The sequence below is a fragment of the Dioscorea cayenensis genome, chromosome 5 (assembly GCF_009730915.1).
Source record: "Dioscorea cayenensis subsp. rotundata cultivar TDr96_F1 chromosome 5, TDr96_F1_v2_PseudoChromosome.rev07_lg8_w22 25.fasta, whole genome shotgun sequence".
NCBI lineage: Eukaryota > Viridiplantae > Streptophyta > Magnoliopsida > Dioscoreales > Dioscoreaceae > Dioscorea > Dioscorea cayenensis.
Genome location: NC_052475.1, coordinates 8,926,024 through 8,940,508, shown reverse-complemented (window position 1 = coordinate 8,940,508; position 14,485 = coordinate 8,926,024). Strand labels below are relative to the sequence as shown.

At 36.3% G+C, this 14,485-nt stretch overlaps 1 protein-coding gene across 1 annotated transcript; it reads left to right on the top strand.

Moving 5' to 3' along the window:
* The first annotated feature begins 3,073 nt into the window (after positions 1-3,073).
* LOC120259959 (flavonoid 3',5'-hydroxylase-like) lies at positions 3,074-4,252 on the top strand. The gene is made up of 3 exons (XM_039267411.1): positions 3,074-3,238; positions 3,771-4,019; positions 4,100-4,252. Exons 1-3 carry the CDS (start codon positions 3,074-3,076, stop codon positions 4,250-4,252), a joined length of 567 nt encoding a protein of 188 aa, XP_039123345.1.
* The last annotated feature ends 10,233 nt before the right edge of the window (positions 4,253-14,485 follow it).

The following is a 14,485-nucleotide window of genomic DNA, read 5'->3' as shown; positions in this document are numbered from 1 at the left end:
TTTCAAGAAGACACCACATGAGGCTTGGTTTGATGTAAAGCCAAGAGTTTCTCATCTAAAAGTTTTTGGTTGTGTGGCGTTTACTCATATTCCTATTCAGAATTTAAAAAAATTGGATGATAGAGCAGTGAAGGGTATATTTATTGGTTATAGTAATGATGCAAAGGCCTACAGAATCTGCATACCTGCTACTGGAAAGGTTATCATTAGTAGGGATGTGAAATTTGTCGAGACTGAAGTTTGGCAATGGGTAGAGATGCAGAATCAGACAAAAAAAATTGTTATACAAGAGGTGAAAGCTGATACTACATAGTCTGCAGGAAATTCCAGCAGTGGTGATGTTAATATAAGACAAAGTGAAAGTGAAGGAAGTAGCAGCACTTCTCCTCAAAGACAGTTTGAACAGTCAGCAAGTGATGCCAGTATTGATGCATCACCAATACAAAGGGTCAGAACCTTAACAGAATTGTATGAAAGTTGTTCTTTTGCACTGACAGTAACTGATCCAGAAAGTTTTGATGAGGCTCAACAATATGGTGAATGGAGGACTGCAATGGTAGAGGAAATAGATGCAATTAATAGAAATAAAACTTGGGAATTGAAGGAGTTACCTCCAGGAAAGAAATTAATTGGTGTGAAATGGGTCTATAGAACAAAATATAAACCAAATGGTGAGATTTCTAAATATAAGAAAAGGCTGGTGGCTAAAGGTTATTCCCAAGAGTATGGAGTGGATTATGAGGAGATTTTTGCTCCGGTTGCTAGAATGGAAACTGTGAGATTGATGTTTGCTATAGCTGCACAGAAACAATGGCTTGTGTGTCAATTGGATATAAAATCTGCTTTCCTGAATGGAGATATCAAAGAGGAGGTTTATGTTGCTCAACCACAGGGTTTTGAAATAGCTGGAAAGGAACACTTGGTGTACAACTTATACAAGGCATTATATGGTTTAAAGCAAGCTCCTAGAGCTTGGTATGGAAAGCTGGATGGTTATCTACAAGCTCAAGGTTTTGAAAGGAGTAATACAGAACATACTTTGTATAGAAACTCTATCAAGAGGGAGATGTTCTGCTGGTTTGTGTTTATGTGGATGATGTGATTTACATGAGTTCTTCTATGTTCTTAATGACAGATTTCAGAGATAGAATGAAAAATGCTTTTGAAATGAGTGATTTGGGTTGTGTGTCATATTTTTTGGGTTTGGAAGTGAAGCAGTGTGATTCTGGAATTCATATATCACAACAGAAATATGTTGAAGGAGTACAATATGCTGCAATGTAAAGCTGTGAGTGTTCCTCTAATTTCTTGTGCAAAACAACAAGTGTATTAGGTTGCTGATGAAGTAGATGTATCAAAATACAGAAGGTTAATTGGGAAGTTGATGTATGTTACTCACTCAAGGCCTGATATTGCATTTTCAGTTAGTTTGTTGTCAAGGTTCATGCACAAGCCTAATAAAATTCATCAAGGAGCTACCAAGCATGTGTTAAGATATTTAGCAGGTACACAAAATTATGGAATTCTGTATCACAAGGAATGTGAGGATATTTTGCAGGGTTTTTCTGATAGTGATTGGGGAACAAATTCAGAAGATAGGAAGAGTACAACTGGTGTTGTTTTTAATTTTGGTTCAGGAGTGATTACTTGGATGCCAAAAAAATAGGAAATTATTGCTCTTTCTTCAATAGAGGCGGAATATATTGCTCTATGTGCTACAGGTTGTCAGGGAATTTGGTTGAAACAAGTCCTTGCAGATTGTGGAATTAAACATGAGAAACCAATTACTATCAAATGTGATAACAAAGCTTGTATTGCTATTGCAAAAAAATCCAGTGCATCATGGTAGAACAAAGCATATCGATGTCAAATATCACTTTATTAGAGACTTGGTGTCAAAGGATGTAGTAAGATTGGAGTATTGTGCATCAGCTGATCAATTAGCAGATGTTATGACAAAGTGTGTGGATCTGCAGAAATTTGTGAAATTTAGAAAACAAATGAGAGTTTGTATTCTTCAATCAAGGGGAAGTTTGTTGGACCTGTGATTGAAGAGGAGTTGAAGGAAATAGTAAGAAACATAGCATGGTTTGAGGTGTCATGTTTTTGCTATTTATCAATATTATGTTCTGTTAAATATCTGCAGAATGGTTTGTTTTATATTCTGTTAGTGTCTTTGTTTTAAGAGTGTAAATGTCAGTTATATAAGTTGGATGTGAGGAGGGAAAGTTGATGAAAAACACAGACTTGAAATGGAGGGCTGAGATGAAGCCATCTGCTCAAATGTATTAAGCTCGAGGCAGGAATCCAAGTGAAGCAGCTAGTTTTGTTTTAAGCTTGACACGTTGTGTTGTTGACTTAGCAATTATGTTTTTTTAATGCTTCTAAACTGATGTATATTAAAAGAGAGGATGAACTATGTCTGATAGTGAACAAAGGGGTTTTTTCATCTTTTTCCTCTGTTGTTTTAATTTTGTTTTCAGTTTGATTTTCTGGGCGTATGCTGTTTGATTATTCTCAGATAGTCAACAACCTCAAGCTCGGCACACGAAGCGTGGTCGTAGCGTCCACATCCTCCTCTGCTCGCTCATTCCTGACCACCTTCGATCACCAGTTCGCCAACCGCCCAACCGCCACCATGAAAACCAAAGAAGCCGCGTACAACGGCGATGACATGGTTTTCTCCAACTACACACCCCACTGGAAACTCCTCCGCCGGCTCAGCACCATTCACATGCTCGGCAACAAAGCCTTCGCCAAGTGGGCCAACGTGAGGCGCTCCAAAGTCACGCACATGCTCCACGCCATGCACGAGTCTAGCAAGCTAGGCAAACCTGTTTTACTCCCAGAGATGCTCATATGCGCCACGACCAACATTATTTGACGTGTGATGTTGAGCCAGAGAGTGTTTGGAAGTGTTGATGAGGAGCTGGGTAAGTTCAAGGATGTTCTGAAGGAGTTGATGACTGGTGCAGGGATGTTCAATATAGGGAATTTTGTGCCAGGGATTGGTTGGATGGACTTACAGGCATGAAAGGCCAAGGTGGTCAAAGCCCATCGGAAGGTGGACGAGATGATGAAGAGGATGCTGGCTTTGCACAAGGCCGCAGCGAAAGAGAGAGAGGGGTGCCCGGACTTCATTGATCTTGTTTTGGCTAGCGAGCTCCGTGACGATGATGGTGAGAAGTTGTCTGACGTGAACATCAGGGCCCTTCGCCAACGACCTTTGGGTCTATTGGTACACGGGTCGCCGATAGAGCTCTCACCGAGTGGTGAGAGTTCGATTCTCGGCTGAGGGCACATTTCTGGGAGTTGTGAATAGTGGTTGTGTATGGGTGGTTCCAGCGCCCACGTGAGCGCGGCTCCATCCCCATTTATTCCACCGAGGTTTGTGCACGTCCCTAGGTCTTTAGTGGGTTCGCCCCGCTCTTCTTTCCCAAACACCAGGGCCCTTTTCTCGGTACGTGATCAACTCTCATTACGTGATCCCACCACAGGCTATATTATTTTTATATTTGATATGGTTTTATTTGGTGGTCATATCAAACTAGATCGGCCCAGTTGCACTATTTTTTAATCATCCCATGCTTTCATTAGGCATTGTCTGACAAGTTAAGTGCCTATCCCAGTTTGCGTAGGAAATCATATATATATATATATATATATTCATTATTTTTATTAAGTATATTTTTAAAGATTAGTATTGATTTGTAACAGAAAATACTACTAAATATTAAAAAATCATAAATGGTATTTTTTATATTTTACAGAATATGTTCACAGCGGGAACCGACACTTCAACAATCATTGTTGAATGGGCACTTGCTGAGTTGATCAAGAATTCTATCATTATGAAACGATTACAGTCAGAGATGGATGCTATTATTGGACAAGAACGCATTTTAGAAGAGGATGATATATCAAATCTTCCCTATCTCCAAGCTGTTTGCAAAGAAGCATTACGTTTGCATGCATCCACACCACTTAGCACCCACACTACTCCTATAGAGCCTCTCATGGTACTGATTTTTAAATGATACCTTTTGGAACTGGACGAAGGATATGTGTTGGAAAACAAGCTGGTATGGTTTTTGTCCAGTATCTCTTAGGTATACTTGTGCATGGATTTAACTGGAAAATGCCAAAAGTGGAGGAGATTGATTTGAAAGAGACACCAGGGTTGGTCATACCAAAAGCAGTGCCTATTAAGGCCTTTGTTACACCTCGTCTTGCATCTATGGCTTATTTCTGAAATATCATATGTTGCATTTAATATATCATTATGATCTTCCTTAAAATTCTCATTCACCTAAGCCTTTATGTATTTCTTTCTTGTTGTATCAACGTGAAATGGTATGCAATTAAATAAAGTCAAGAGCAATTATTGTTTAATAATAAAGTATTTTATGAGAATCAATACCATAAATTATAGAGTAAAACAAGGTATATTATTTTAAGTGGAAAATTTATTTATTTTATTTTAATAAAACATTAATTGCATCAAAACATAATGATGTAGAATAAAAGTTCTCCAAAATGGAAACAAGCTGAGTAAAGAATGAAGCCGTAATATATAATATATATCATATTATGTTAAATGAGCATATATACTTGATATTTTTTTCATTTTTTTTTTGAAAAAATATAGACAATCCACTTGCAGTGGAATTCTCCAACCATGGACAATTTGTTGTGAATCTTCAACCACTGCCTTTGATAGTAATAAAATTATTTTTTTATCGTGAACATTATTCTCCTTCAACAGTTAAATTATTTTTATTAAAATAATTAAACTAATAAAAAAATCAATATTGAATGTACAAACTTTTGCTATATATACATAAATTTATGACTAACAAGTTAATTAAGAGAGATTGCGTGCCTTTACTATCTGTAGACGTCTTTTTCAAAAATAATATATATATATATATATATATGTGTGTGTATGCATAGATGCTTCATAAATCTTATGACTAAAGGAGATAAAGAATTGATGTCCTTTTTTTTTTTTAATAAAGATAACCAAGAAGAGTTGAATTTAATTTTTTTATATGTATTATAAAAAATCTATATATAAAGTTATAGTCACCCCTATAATAAAAGAGTGACAGTTTATTTTTCTTTCAAATGAAAAATTAAAGATCTGACTCACATTTTAATATATATAATAAATTAAGAGTTTGTGATTTATTCAAATTTATAGAAAAAAATATAAAGTCAAGAACATGAGGTAATAGTAAAGTCATAGATGATGAAATTTTTTGAAAAATATAAAAGATTTTCTATAAAAATATAAAGATTTCACTTTATATTAAATTTGACAATTTAAGTCTTATTTGAAAAAGAAACATTAATTTCATCAAGAATATGTGTGTGGCCTCAAGATATGCAATCAATGCGCATGAAATATTGGTGGGCAATTGATTAGGGCTTTGTTTTAAATGTTGCCACCTAATGTTATAGCGGTTGTCTCTATTCTGTATCACTCATTTCAATTTTCGTTTTTCCATTGGGTTTGAAAAATATAAAACCCATTCATTTAATTCTCATGGACTTTTAGCTTTCGTTATTTGGATTGGATGTGGCTCTTATTCAACCCATTCCTTTATTCTTTTCGATTTGTTCTGCCCATGACCCTTCATCTTCAAACCTATATATTTATCATATCACTAGTTAGTTGTAAAATGAGTGAAAAAGTCATAAGCAACTGAAATTACATCTAATATATAAATATAATTACTTCAACCATTAATATATATAGTACGTGCTTGGTTCGATGCAATTTTTTTTTTTTTTAAAGGATAAACCTTAAGGCAAAAGCAAAAGTACATTAAAAATATAGAAAATAAAACCAATAGAGAAAAATCGAAACTAAAATAAAAAATGTATATAATTAGAGAGCTAGAGAAACAGCCAGAAACTCAGAGGAAACTATCTTTATATGGGTGTGAGAACACCTGAGGTCACATGCTGATAGTTGGGTCTGAAATTTGTGCGTCAAGATTGTGCTTATCTCACATGGAAGACTTTGGAAACTGGATACGTTTTTACCGCGCCGCTTATGCTACTTTAATTTTTATCTTTTCCTGAGAAGAAATGCAAAAACCCAAAAGATAAACAGTTGATTAATTTTCAAATTAATAGATGTAAGAGATAGTGACCTGAATTTCAAAATGCACTCATGTTTCTTGTAAAGTAAGGAGGTGTTCATTACGGGAACCAAGGAGAAGTGGAGAGAAATGGTTTGACTTCCTCCATTTCTAATGTTCATTTATATTAAAATGGGAGAAACATCACTTCCCTCACTTCCAACTGAAGTGGATTTTAAATTAAACCCACTTCAGTAATTTTTTTACTGAAATGGGAGAGAGGAAATGAACCGATCTATAAAAACTCACTTCCCTTCACTTCTAAAGTTTTTTTCTTTTGAACTCATAAAACTTCACCCAATATTTAAATTCTCAGATTCTATTCTCACTTTCTGACAAATGAACATTAGAAGAACACGAAGTGATATCATTTCTCCCAACTTCTGAAAAGTGGCATGATGTACGCTCCACAAGTGAACGGGTCGTATGAAGTAATAAAGTGGTACCCCAAAGGATAGGGTTGTCGAACCACAGCAACTGGGACTCTCGATATTAATTTCTCTTCTAATATCTAGCCTGATAAAAAAATTGAGTAAAGAAGATAACTAGGAACCTAACAGGGGAAATGATAACTGATAATGGCTGGAAATGAACTAGGTGAGAAACACAGAGATAGAGCAGCGCCCCAGACTAATCCCCTAGAGAAACATGTATTGACTCTTCTACAATGACTATCAATTACATCCTATGGCTCCAATGTATGCTCTAGAAGCAATGTTCCATCTATGACACTCAAATATATCAAGTTTTGCAATCACAACTACGTGTATCATGCAAGTCAAGTTTTACAATCACCCAATGGAAACAACTACGGCACTCAAACATAAGTCAAGTTTTGCAATCACAATAACGCAAGTCATTCACAACAAGTTATAAAACACAAGGTTTAACATAGGAACAAATAATAAGACTCCATAGTCATTACAAAAGAATAAGTCAAAATACATATAAATTCCAAGTTCATAGATCCAAGGCACCGGAGAATGATTAGCCTCTCATGTGTACACACAACAAGAAGAAGGATGAGAAAACAAAGAAATAAGAGTCCATGAACTCCCTTTTGTCTCTTTAATCTCTCCGATCATCGATCTCCAGGCCAAGAAAAGTAAAAGGGAAGAAGGCTAGTCAACGCCCCTAAGAGGAAAAAGAAGAATGCCCTTTAAAATGACCTAGATATGGCTTAAAATGTGCTTTTCGGGCTCAATACGGCCTAAGTACGGGTCTGCTTAGGTCATGTTTTTCACAGAATGAAAAGAATGAGAATTTTCTCCCAAGCACTAAAAAGAATGGACTAAGCACAGGTGTGCTTAGGCCATATTTCCCAGAAGCATGACCATGCTCTGGGCTTTGAAACAGTGCTTCTTTTCCAGTGTGCTACAGTATTTTTGCTACAATAATTCAACTACAGTGTTTTTGTTTCTCTCTTCTAATGAATCTTTTGAATAATTGCAATAAGCACACCTATGCTTAGACCATGTTTGCCCTGGAAACTTAAAAATGTTATATTTTTTTGCTGATTTTCACTCCAAATCTCCTTTTAATATTCCCAAGACATGTTTGCCTGCATATTTTAGCACAAATACCCAAAGTAGCTTCAACTCACAACAAATAAATACTAAAAGACAAGCTAAATACATAATAAAAATATAAAAATATTTATATGAAATACACTCATCATTGCAATTCTCCCACTTCCCCACTTTAGATCACTTCCCCAAAATGAACACTCACCTTCTTAACAAGTTATATTTAATGTTCCATAATACTTTACAATTAGAAAAACATATATTTAATTTATAATTATTTAATTGTCATTGAAGTTAAACTAGTTCGTATTTTTACTCTATATTATTAATTTTAATATGTTAACAAGATATATATTGAGCTAGTCTTTTAGATAGGTTAATTTATTTTATTTCATATACTAATTGATATTTATAATAAATAGTTAACAGTATAAAATAGTATTAATAATATTAGATAAATAATATTAATATGAATATATATAAATATAAAAAAATTGTTTGAAATAATTATTGCAATGCTTTCTAATCACTACTACATAACTGAACTTTTTAATTATTGAACTGTTGACAAACATGCATATGATAAATAAATAATCATTGTTGAACTGTTAACATGCTTATTTTTAATTAGTATTATTGGCTTGCACTTCATTCCATTTGCTTTAATTAATCCATTCATGCAAATTATATTGTATACTTCCAGTCAACTTTAGTGACATCTATTTAAAAATGCACTTTCAATTAAATACATTAATATTGTCAAAGATTATTACAGGTATATAACATTATGTTGTTGTTTTCATCTTGTAGTGCATGATACTTTTACAACTAAATTGATTGTTTTGACATACATAATTAATCCTTGAGTTAAGGCATCCATATCTCTTGCTTGATGTTGAAAGAACACAGTCATTAAGACTTACATTACTATTTAATCTGTATCTCGCTAATGATCAATGTATAAACATATATATTTGTGAACTTTGGGAGCCTTACGAAAAGAAAAAGGACAAAAGGGTCTTAAGAACATTCTCTAGGATTTATGGAATGGAGTGCATGGAGGACTATGAAAACAAGATGTCAATAAGGGTTTACCAAGTAGTATCATCATTTAGAACTTTGTTTAATAATGAACATGCTTTTGGGATTGTGACTATATTTTGAAAATAAAGAGGAGAATATTGACATAATTTTTATTATATTGACAAAAAAAACATTGGAGGTCATTTTCCTACTTATTTGCATAGAGAGCATAACACTACTAGTGAATCACATCAAGCATAAAACAAGCTAAAATGGGTGGGGTCTAATGCAGCAGGATTAACTCAAGCATGAATTATGCATCCAGAAGAAGAGCACAATTTAAAGCATAATCACATGATTCACACCAACAAAGATTAATTGACAAAGGAAGCTAAGTAGAAGCAGCGGTGACAACATTATGACATAAAAATTAGGGGAAAACAAAAGAACAAGAAAAAGCCAATGATTTTATGATAAGATGAAATGATATATATATATATATATAGTTCAGTAAGTCTTGCTTTGTAATGATACCAAAATATAGCAAGTCATAATCTGTTATACAAGACTGTGATTCAAGTATCTACAATTCGAATTCAACTTGAATTGCTTCTTCTGGGAAGTTAAATGATTTATAAATTTTAAGACAATCTAGTTGCCATTTGAACAAATGAAATTGAAGGCAATATGAATGTAACTCACGATAACTTATTTCTGAGAAGGAATCATTTGAGATCTCCATTGGCATTTCTGAATTCAGCGGCTGATTTGATGAGGTGTATCAATGAAGGCTTCTACTGCTAGTTTAGTTTGAGAATGATTATGGGCTATGTTAAGGTGATTGTTTTTGTGGCAGCCATTTATACTTTGATATCCTTTCTTATATACTCCCATCCTAGCATGTTTTTTAGTTGCAAGTTTCACTAAGCATTCTGCAATGTTTGCTTGCATTCAAACAGGTATTGGGGGGTGCAATTGAATTCGTTGCTGGTGTGATTTTTATTGCTATTGGATTTTGTTAATACTGGGACCCACCACCCTAACTTCTCCATAACTCAAGTTAGAGGGAAGGCTGTCTTATAAACAATATGGGACTATGGACCAGGTTAACTACTGCGTTCCAACACCCCCTGGCCCCACAGCGGATGTGGAACCCAAGATCTTAGTCACGGCTGATCGGAATAGTAGCTCTGATACCATGTTACATACAGGAATCCAAGATCCTAGTCATGGCTGGTCGGAACAGTAGATACCACTTGACACGAGGTTAATGATCAAAGTATAACTCTTGCGGCACTCGCCCTACGCGAATCAGCCTGTTGCCAAGAAAAACAAACCCAAGGATGTCTAAATTGCTACAACCACGAAGGAACCGAGAGAAAGACACCAAAGTGTAAGAGAGAAAAACTAAACTCTCTAGATTGAGATGGAAACTTTACAACTAGGAAAGTCTCTCTTCCTTAGAGCACACCGGCCTCTAAGCTCACAAGAAGAGCTCTCTTAAGAGAAGAGAGGAGAAGAGAGAAATGAGAATGAGAGGATGATCATTCAAGGAGAAGGAAGGCCCTTATATAGCCATAAGAAGGGCATCTTGGCTAAGAGCATGAAGACGACCGAATTCCCATTAATTCCAAGGCCAAGGGGAAGAAGACGGAACGTGTTCTTATCCAATGGCTACACAAAGAATAGCTGGGGTCTGTCGTCACTATGTATTCCCCACTCTTGTCTTCCGTCTATCCACAGCGCCAAATAATCACTGCGCATCCACCCCAGATGTCTCGATAATTGCTCCTGCTGATCGAGACTTAGTCTCCACTCGTACGCGTCTACTCATACAAATGATGATCGATATTTTCTAAGTCTTGCCAATCGAGCGTATTGCTACTCCGCTCTCGGTCATGAAACTAGATCATGCCCGAGTAAAATATCAAACAGTACAAATGTGCTGAAAACAGTCTAAGGGAATGGAATAACCATCCCTGGCTTCACCGGCCATGTCACTCTCGCGCCAAGGGTGTGACGCCGAAAAGCCCTGTAACAAACCTCCCCTACCGGGAAAGCCCGACGCCCTCATCGAAGGAAACTAAGTTGCCCTGGCATCGTCCAAAGTAGCATCCTTAGCTATCCGCTCCATTTGTCATCTTCAATCTTTACATATGCCATCTGAACGTTGAAGTTGAATTCTGGATCACCATTGTGTCCGGATGACATGGTCTTCAGTCCGCCCTCGCACCGAAGTTGAGTTCCCATCAAGAACTTGGATCCTACTTAGGACCCATCGAGGTCATCAATGGATGACTCGATCTTCTTTGGTACCTTAACATGAAGCCACCTTTTATGTCAAATGCTATGATAATTTATTGGCCTTGCACTGTCTTTGCCTTGGACCGCACCGCTGGTCCCTTCTCCATCGAGGTAAGGTATTCCCGCTTGCTCTTAGTCATCCTACCTGGCTCACTTCGACTGAACGATCTGTATTTCTTCCGACATCCCTTACCTAACAAACTACCATCACCCCTGCCAAGTAACATGGCCCTAGCCCCTGCCTCGCAAGGTCCTACCATTACAAAGTTGTGCTACCACAAAGGGACTTAGTCCAAAACAAGCCAACAACATAATCATAACATAAGGACCATTGTCCTTGATACACTTGATACAGAGTTCAAAGGAAAAGAAAAATACATCACAACCAAAATGGAATGTATCAACATTCACTTCGACTCAATCATAAAGAAAATACTCGGTTCCCATCCCTGTTGTATGCCTTGCTGCTCTTGCTAGTCAGCATCAGCACTAAGTGTTGGCCGCGGTGCCCCACCACGACACTGCCCATTTATAGGGTCTTCGGGCTGTCAGATGGATCTAGAGGACCATAGTCCAGCTTAATTACCTACATCCGTCTCTGACTTTGCCTTGAAGACAATCGCACTTGGGTGGTCCTTGCTTGGACCTGCGGCATAGACATCGATCGATGACGCTCCCATCGTGGAAGAGCTAAAAGCCCAGCTGTTGCAACCCGGTTTGGAAATTGAACAGCTTGTCCTCCTCGGACATATCCGAAATATCTAGCATCAAGGATATGAATCCCTTGACGTAGTCCCTCACAGATCTGGTATGCTTCAATTTCTGCAAGGCCATCCTTGCCACCCACACGGCGTTGGCGGGGAGAAATTACTCGTGTAACTCCTTCTTGATGTCCTCCGAAGAAGAAAAAGTTGTGTGGCCCGCTCACAGGTCCTCTACCTGCCGAGTTCTCCACCATATCTTGGCGTCTCCCTTTAGATACATTGGCACCTAAGGCATCGCTTCTTTTTTTTCTTTGAAATCCCACCGGACAGCCAATTATTCATTTGAAACATATTTTCACTTCCAAATTAACACAACTAGCCAATGGAGAATCTTTCCAAACAGACTCCGATATAGCATCTTTCCACACACAAGACTCTAATGAAGCATCTTTTCAAATAGAACACAACATATACATACATATATACATCTAACAGATTTGATAAAGCAACTGTTTGGAAACCTATCAAGTAATTATTAGAAGCTTAGTTAGCCCAAAAACCATGGAATATCATCTAGTAGAGCAACTGAATGAATTGTGTTTTTGTAAATCTTGCACAAAGAAAAAGTTCTTGAATGTATCTCGATTTCTCAGTTTTCTATCTTCCTTCCAAATTTGGTGTAATTCCATTTAGAATTCTCTCAGAATGTAACTACATCATATCTGATTATTATATGAAATTGAGAGCTATGACATCTTATTCTATACATAGAAATCCAATCTTGCAATCTAATCAGAACAAATGACAAATCTTGGCTGGCTATTTGATATTAATTTCTGTGTTTGTTAATTTATACCCAAATGCTTGTCATTGTAGTGGAGCCTACAGAGAGACATTGGCTAATCAAAATAATTTTGTGAGTTCATACCTTTACTTAATTTTCAATCTTTCATTTTTTTTTCACAGTACTTTAAGAACTTTCATAGTTGTTGGCCCTGCAACTGATGTTGATAATATTCCTTACAATTGCAAGAAATATATGCCTTAATCTCACTATCCAAACTGTGATCTGAAAAGGCACAGTTGGAAATGGGTATGAAGTTACAACCTAGATCAAACCTTGGCATGAGCTAATGACGAAGAGAAATCAAGTCGCCTTTCTATAACCACATCTTAAACTAGCCAATGCATTTATGTCTCCTAAGGTGTAAATTTCAAACCCAATATTTAGCTTCATTTTGTATATCAATGTTCACATAGAACAATTATGAAAGGTTAGTGATTATAAGCAATGCCGAAGAAAATGCGGAGTTTTCATGAATTTTTTGAAATTTTTATTATGATCATTAATTCCATTGTGAATTGGTGTTTTGTAGATTGAGCTTGGGGAGCAGGACTTTGGGTGGGAGCAGGCGAAGTAGATGCAATGTGAGAAATTTTTAGTTTGAATGTTAAAATTTTTAGTGCAATACTGATAGGGTTTTTTTGGTTTTATGGAACTGTAAACAATGTTTTTTTCTGGTAGAGAGCTGAAGCTCAAAAAGAAAAATAGAGGAATAGAAAGTAGAAAGTAGAAAGTAGAAAGTAGAGAACAATATTCATAGAAGAACAAGCATTATAAAGCCAGAAAGGCAATTGCATCCCTTTGTAAAAGAGAGAAAGCTCCGGATTGAGGCGAGCTTGCTTGGAGAGGACATCAGCAACCAAGTTTTCTTCTCTGTTTATGAACTCAAGACGAGGATTCTAAAGTTGTTGTAGAAGAGCAATAAGCCGACTGGCTTCCGACTCAAGATGCCAGGCCACTGAGATTTGAAAAATCCTTCACCAGGTTGATGAGCCCCATATTGTCTGTGAATAAATAGGAAAGCCTCCAGTTTCTATTGATACACTCATCCATAGCCAAGGTCATGGCTGCCACTTCCGCAAGAATTGGAAGGTCCAAAATAGCAAGATTGGAGCCTGCTAACAAAATAATATTGTCATTAAGGGTAATTAAGTAGCCTAAGCCGACAAGACTAGATTCATTAATCCAAGATGCATTAGAGAAGATGGAAACTGTGTGGTTAAAACGATTCAAAGGTACTTCCCTATAGTTAATTCGCTACTTCTTTGCATACTCCTTAGCAAGACCCCAAGCTTGGTTAGGAATCAAATTGAACTTTGGCAAAATCTACTTAAAAATGTCATTACAATATTTCCAGTTTGCTTTCATTTGCTTTAATTGGAATTTGGTGTTTCTTCAGAACACTGATTTAGCAGGGAGGAACTGGAGTAAGAAGCTGAATTTTACCAGCCAGCATCCATTCAAGTTGAGGACTGAGGTACACAGAGTCATTTATTTATAGTGTGTGTTCTTAAATCTGCATTTGATTGAAATCAAATGATATGGAGATTGGAAATCTACAGCTGTATTGGCATAATGTGAATTTACAGCTATATTTAAGTCTGACTGCTTTGGCTTCTCCTCTTTTCTTGCTTGTTCTTGCATTTGAATGGTAGAAATTGATTATTTTAGCCTAATGTTAGCTTGCTATTTTTTGCTAATACGAAGTGGATATCATGTGTCTGACAGCTGGATGAACTTGTGCTCATGTAGTAGTAATTATTTAAGATATGTTTTGACTGTAAGATTGTATGACATCTCTGATGTTGTAAGTAGCTGATTCACTTGAAAAGGGAACTAAGCATGAAGATGAGTACATGATTAGTGAAAAGAAACTTCTTGTGAACCAGTAAGGTAGTAAAATATATATGATCTTACTTTTAGATTGACTTAATA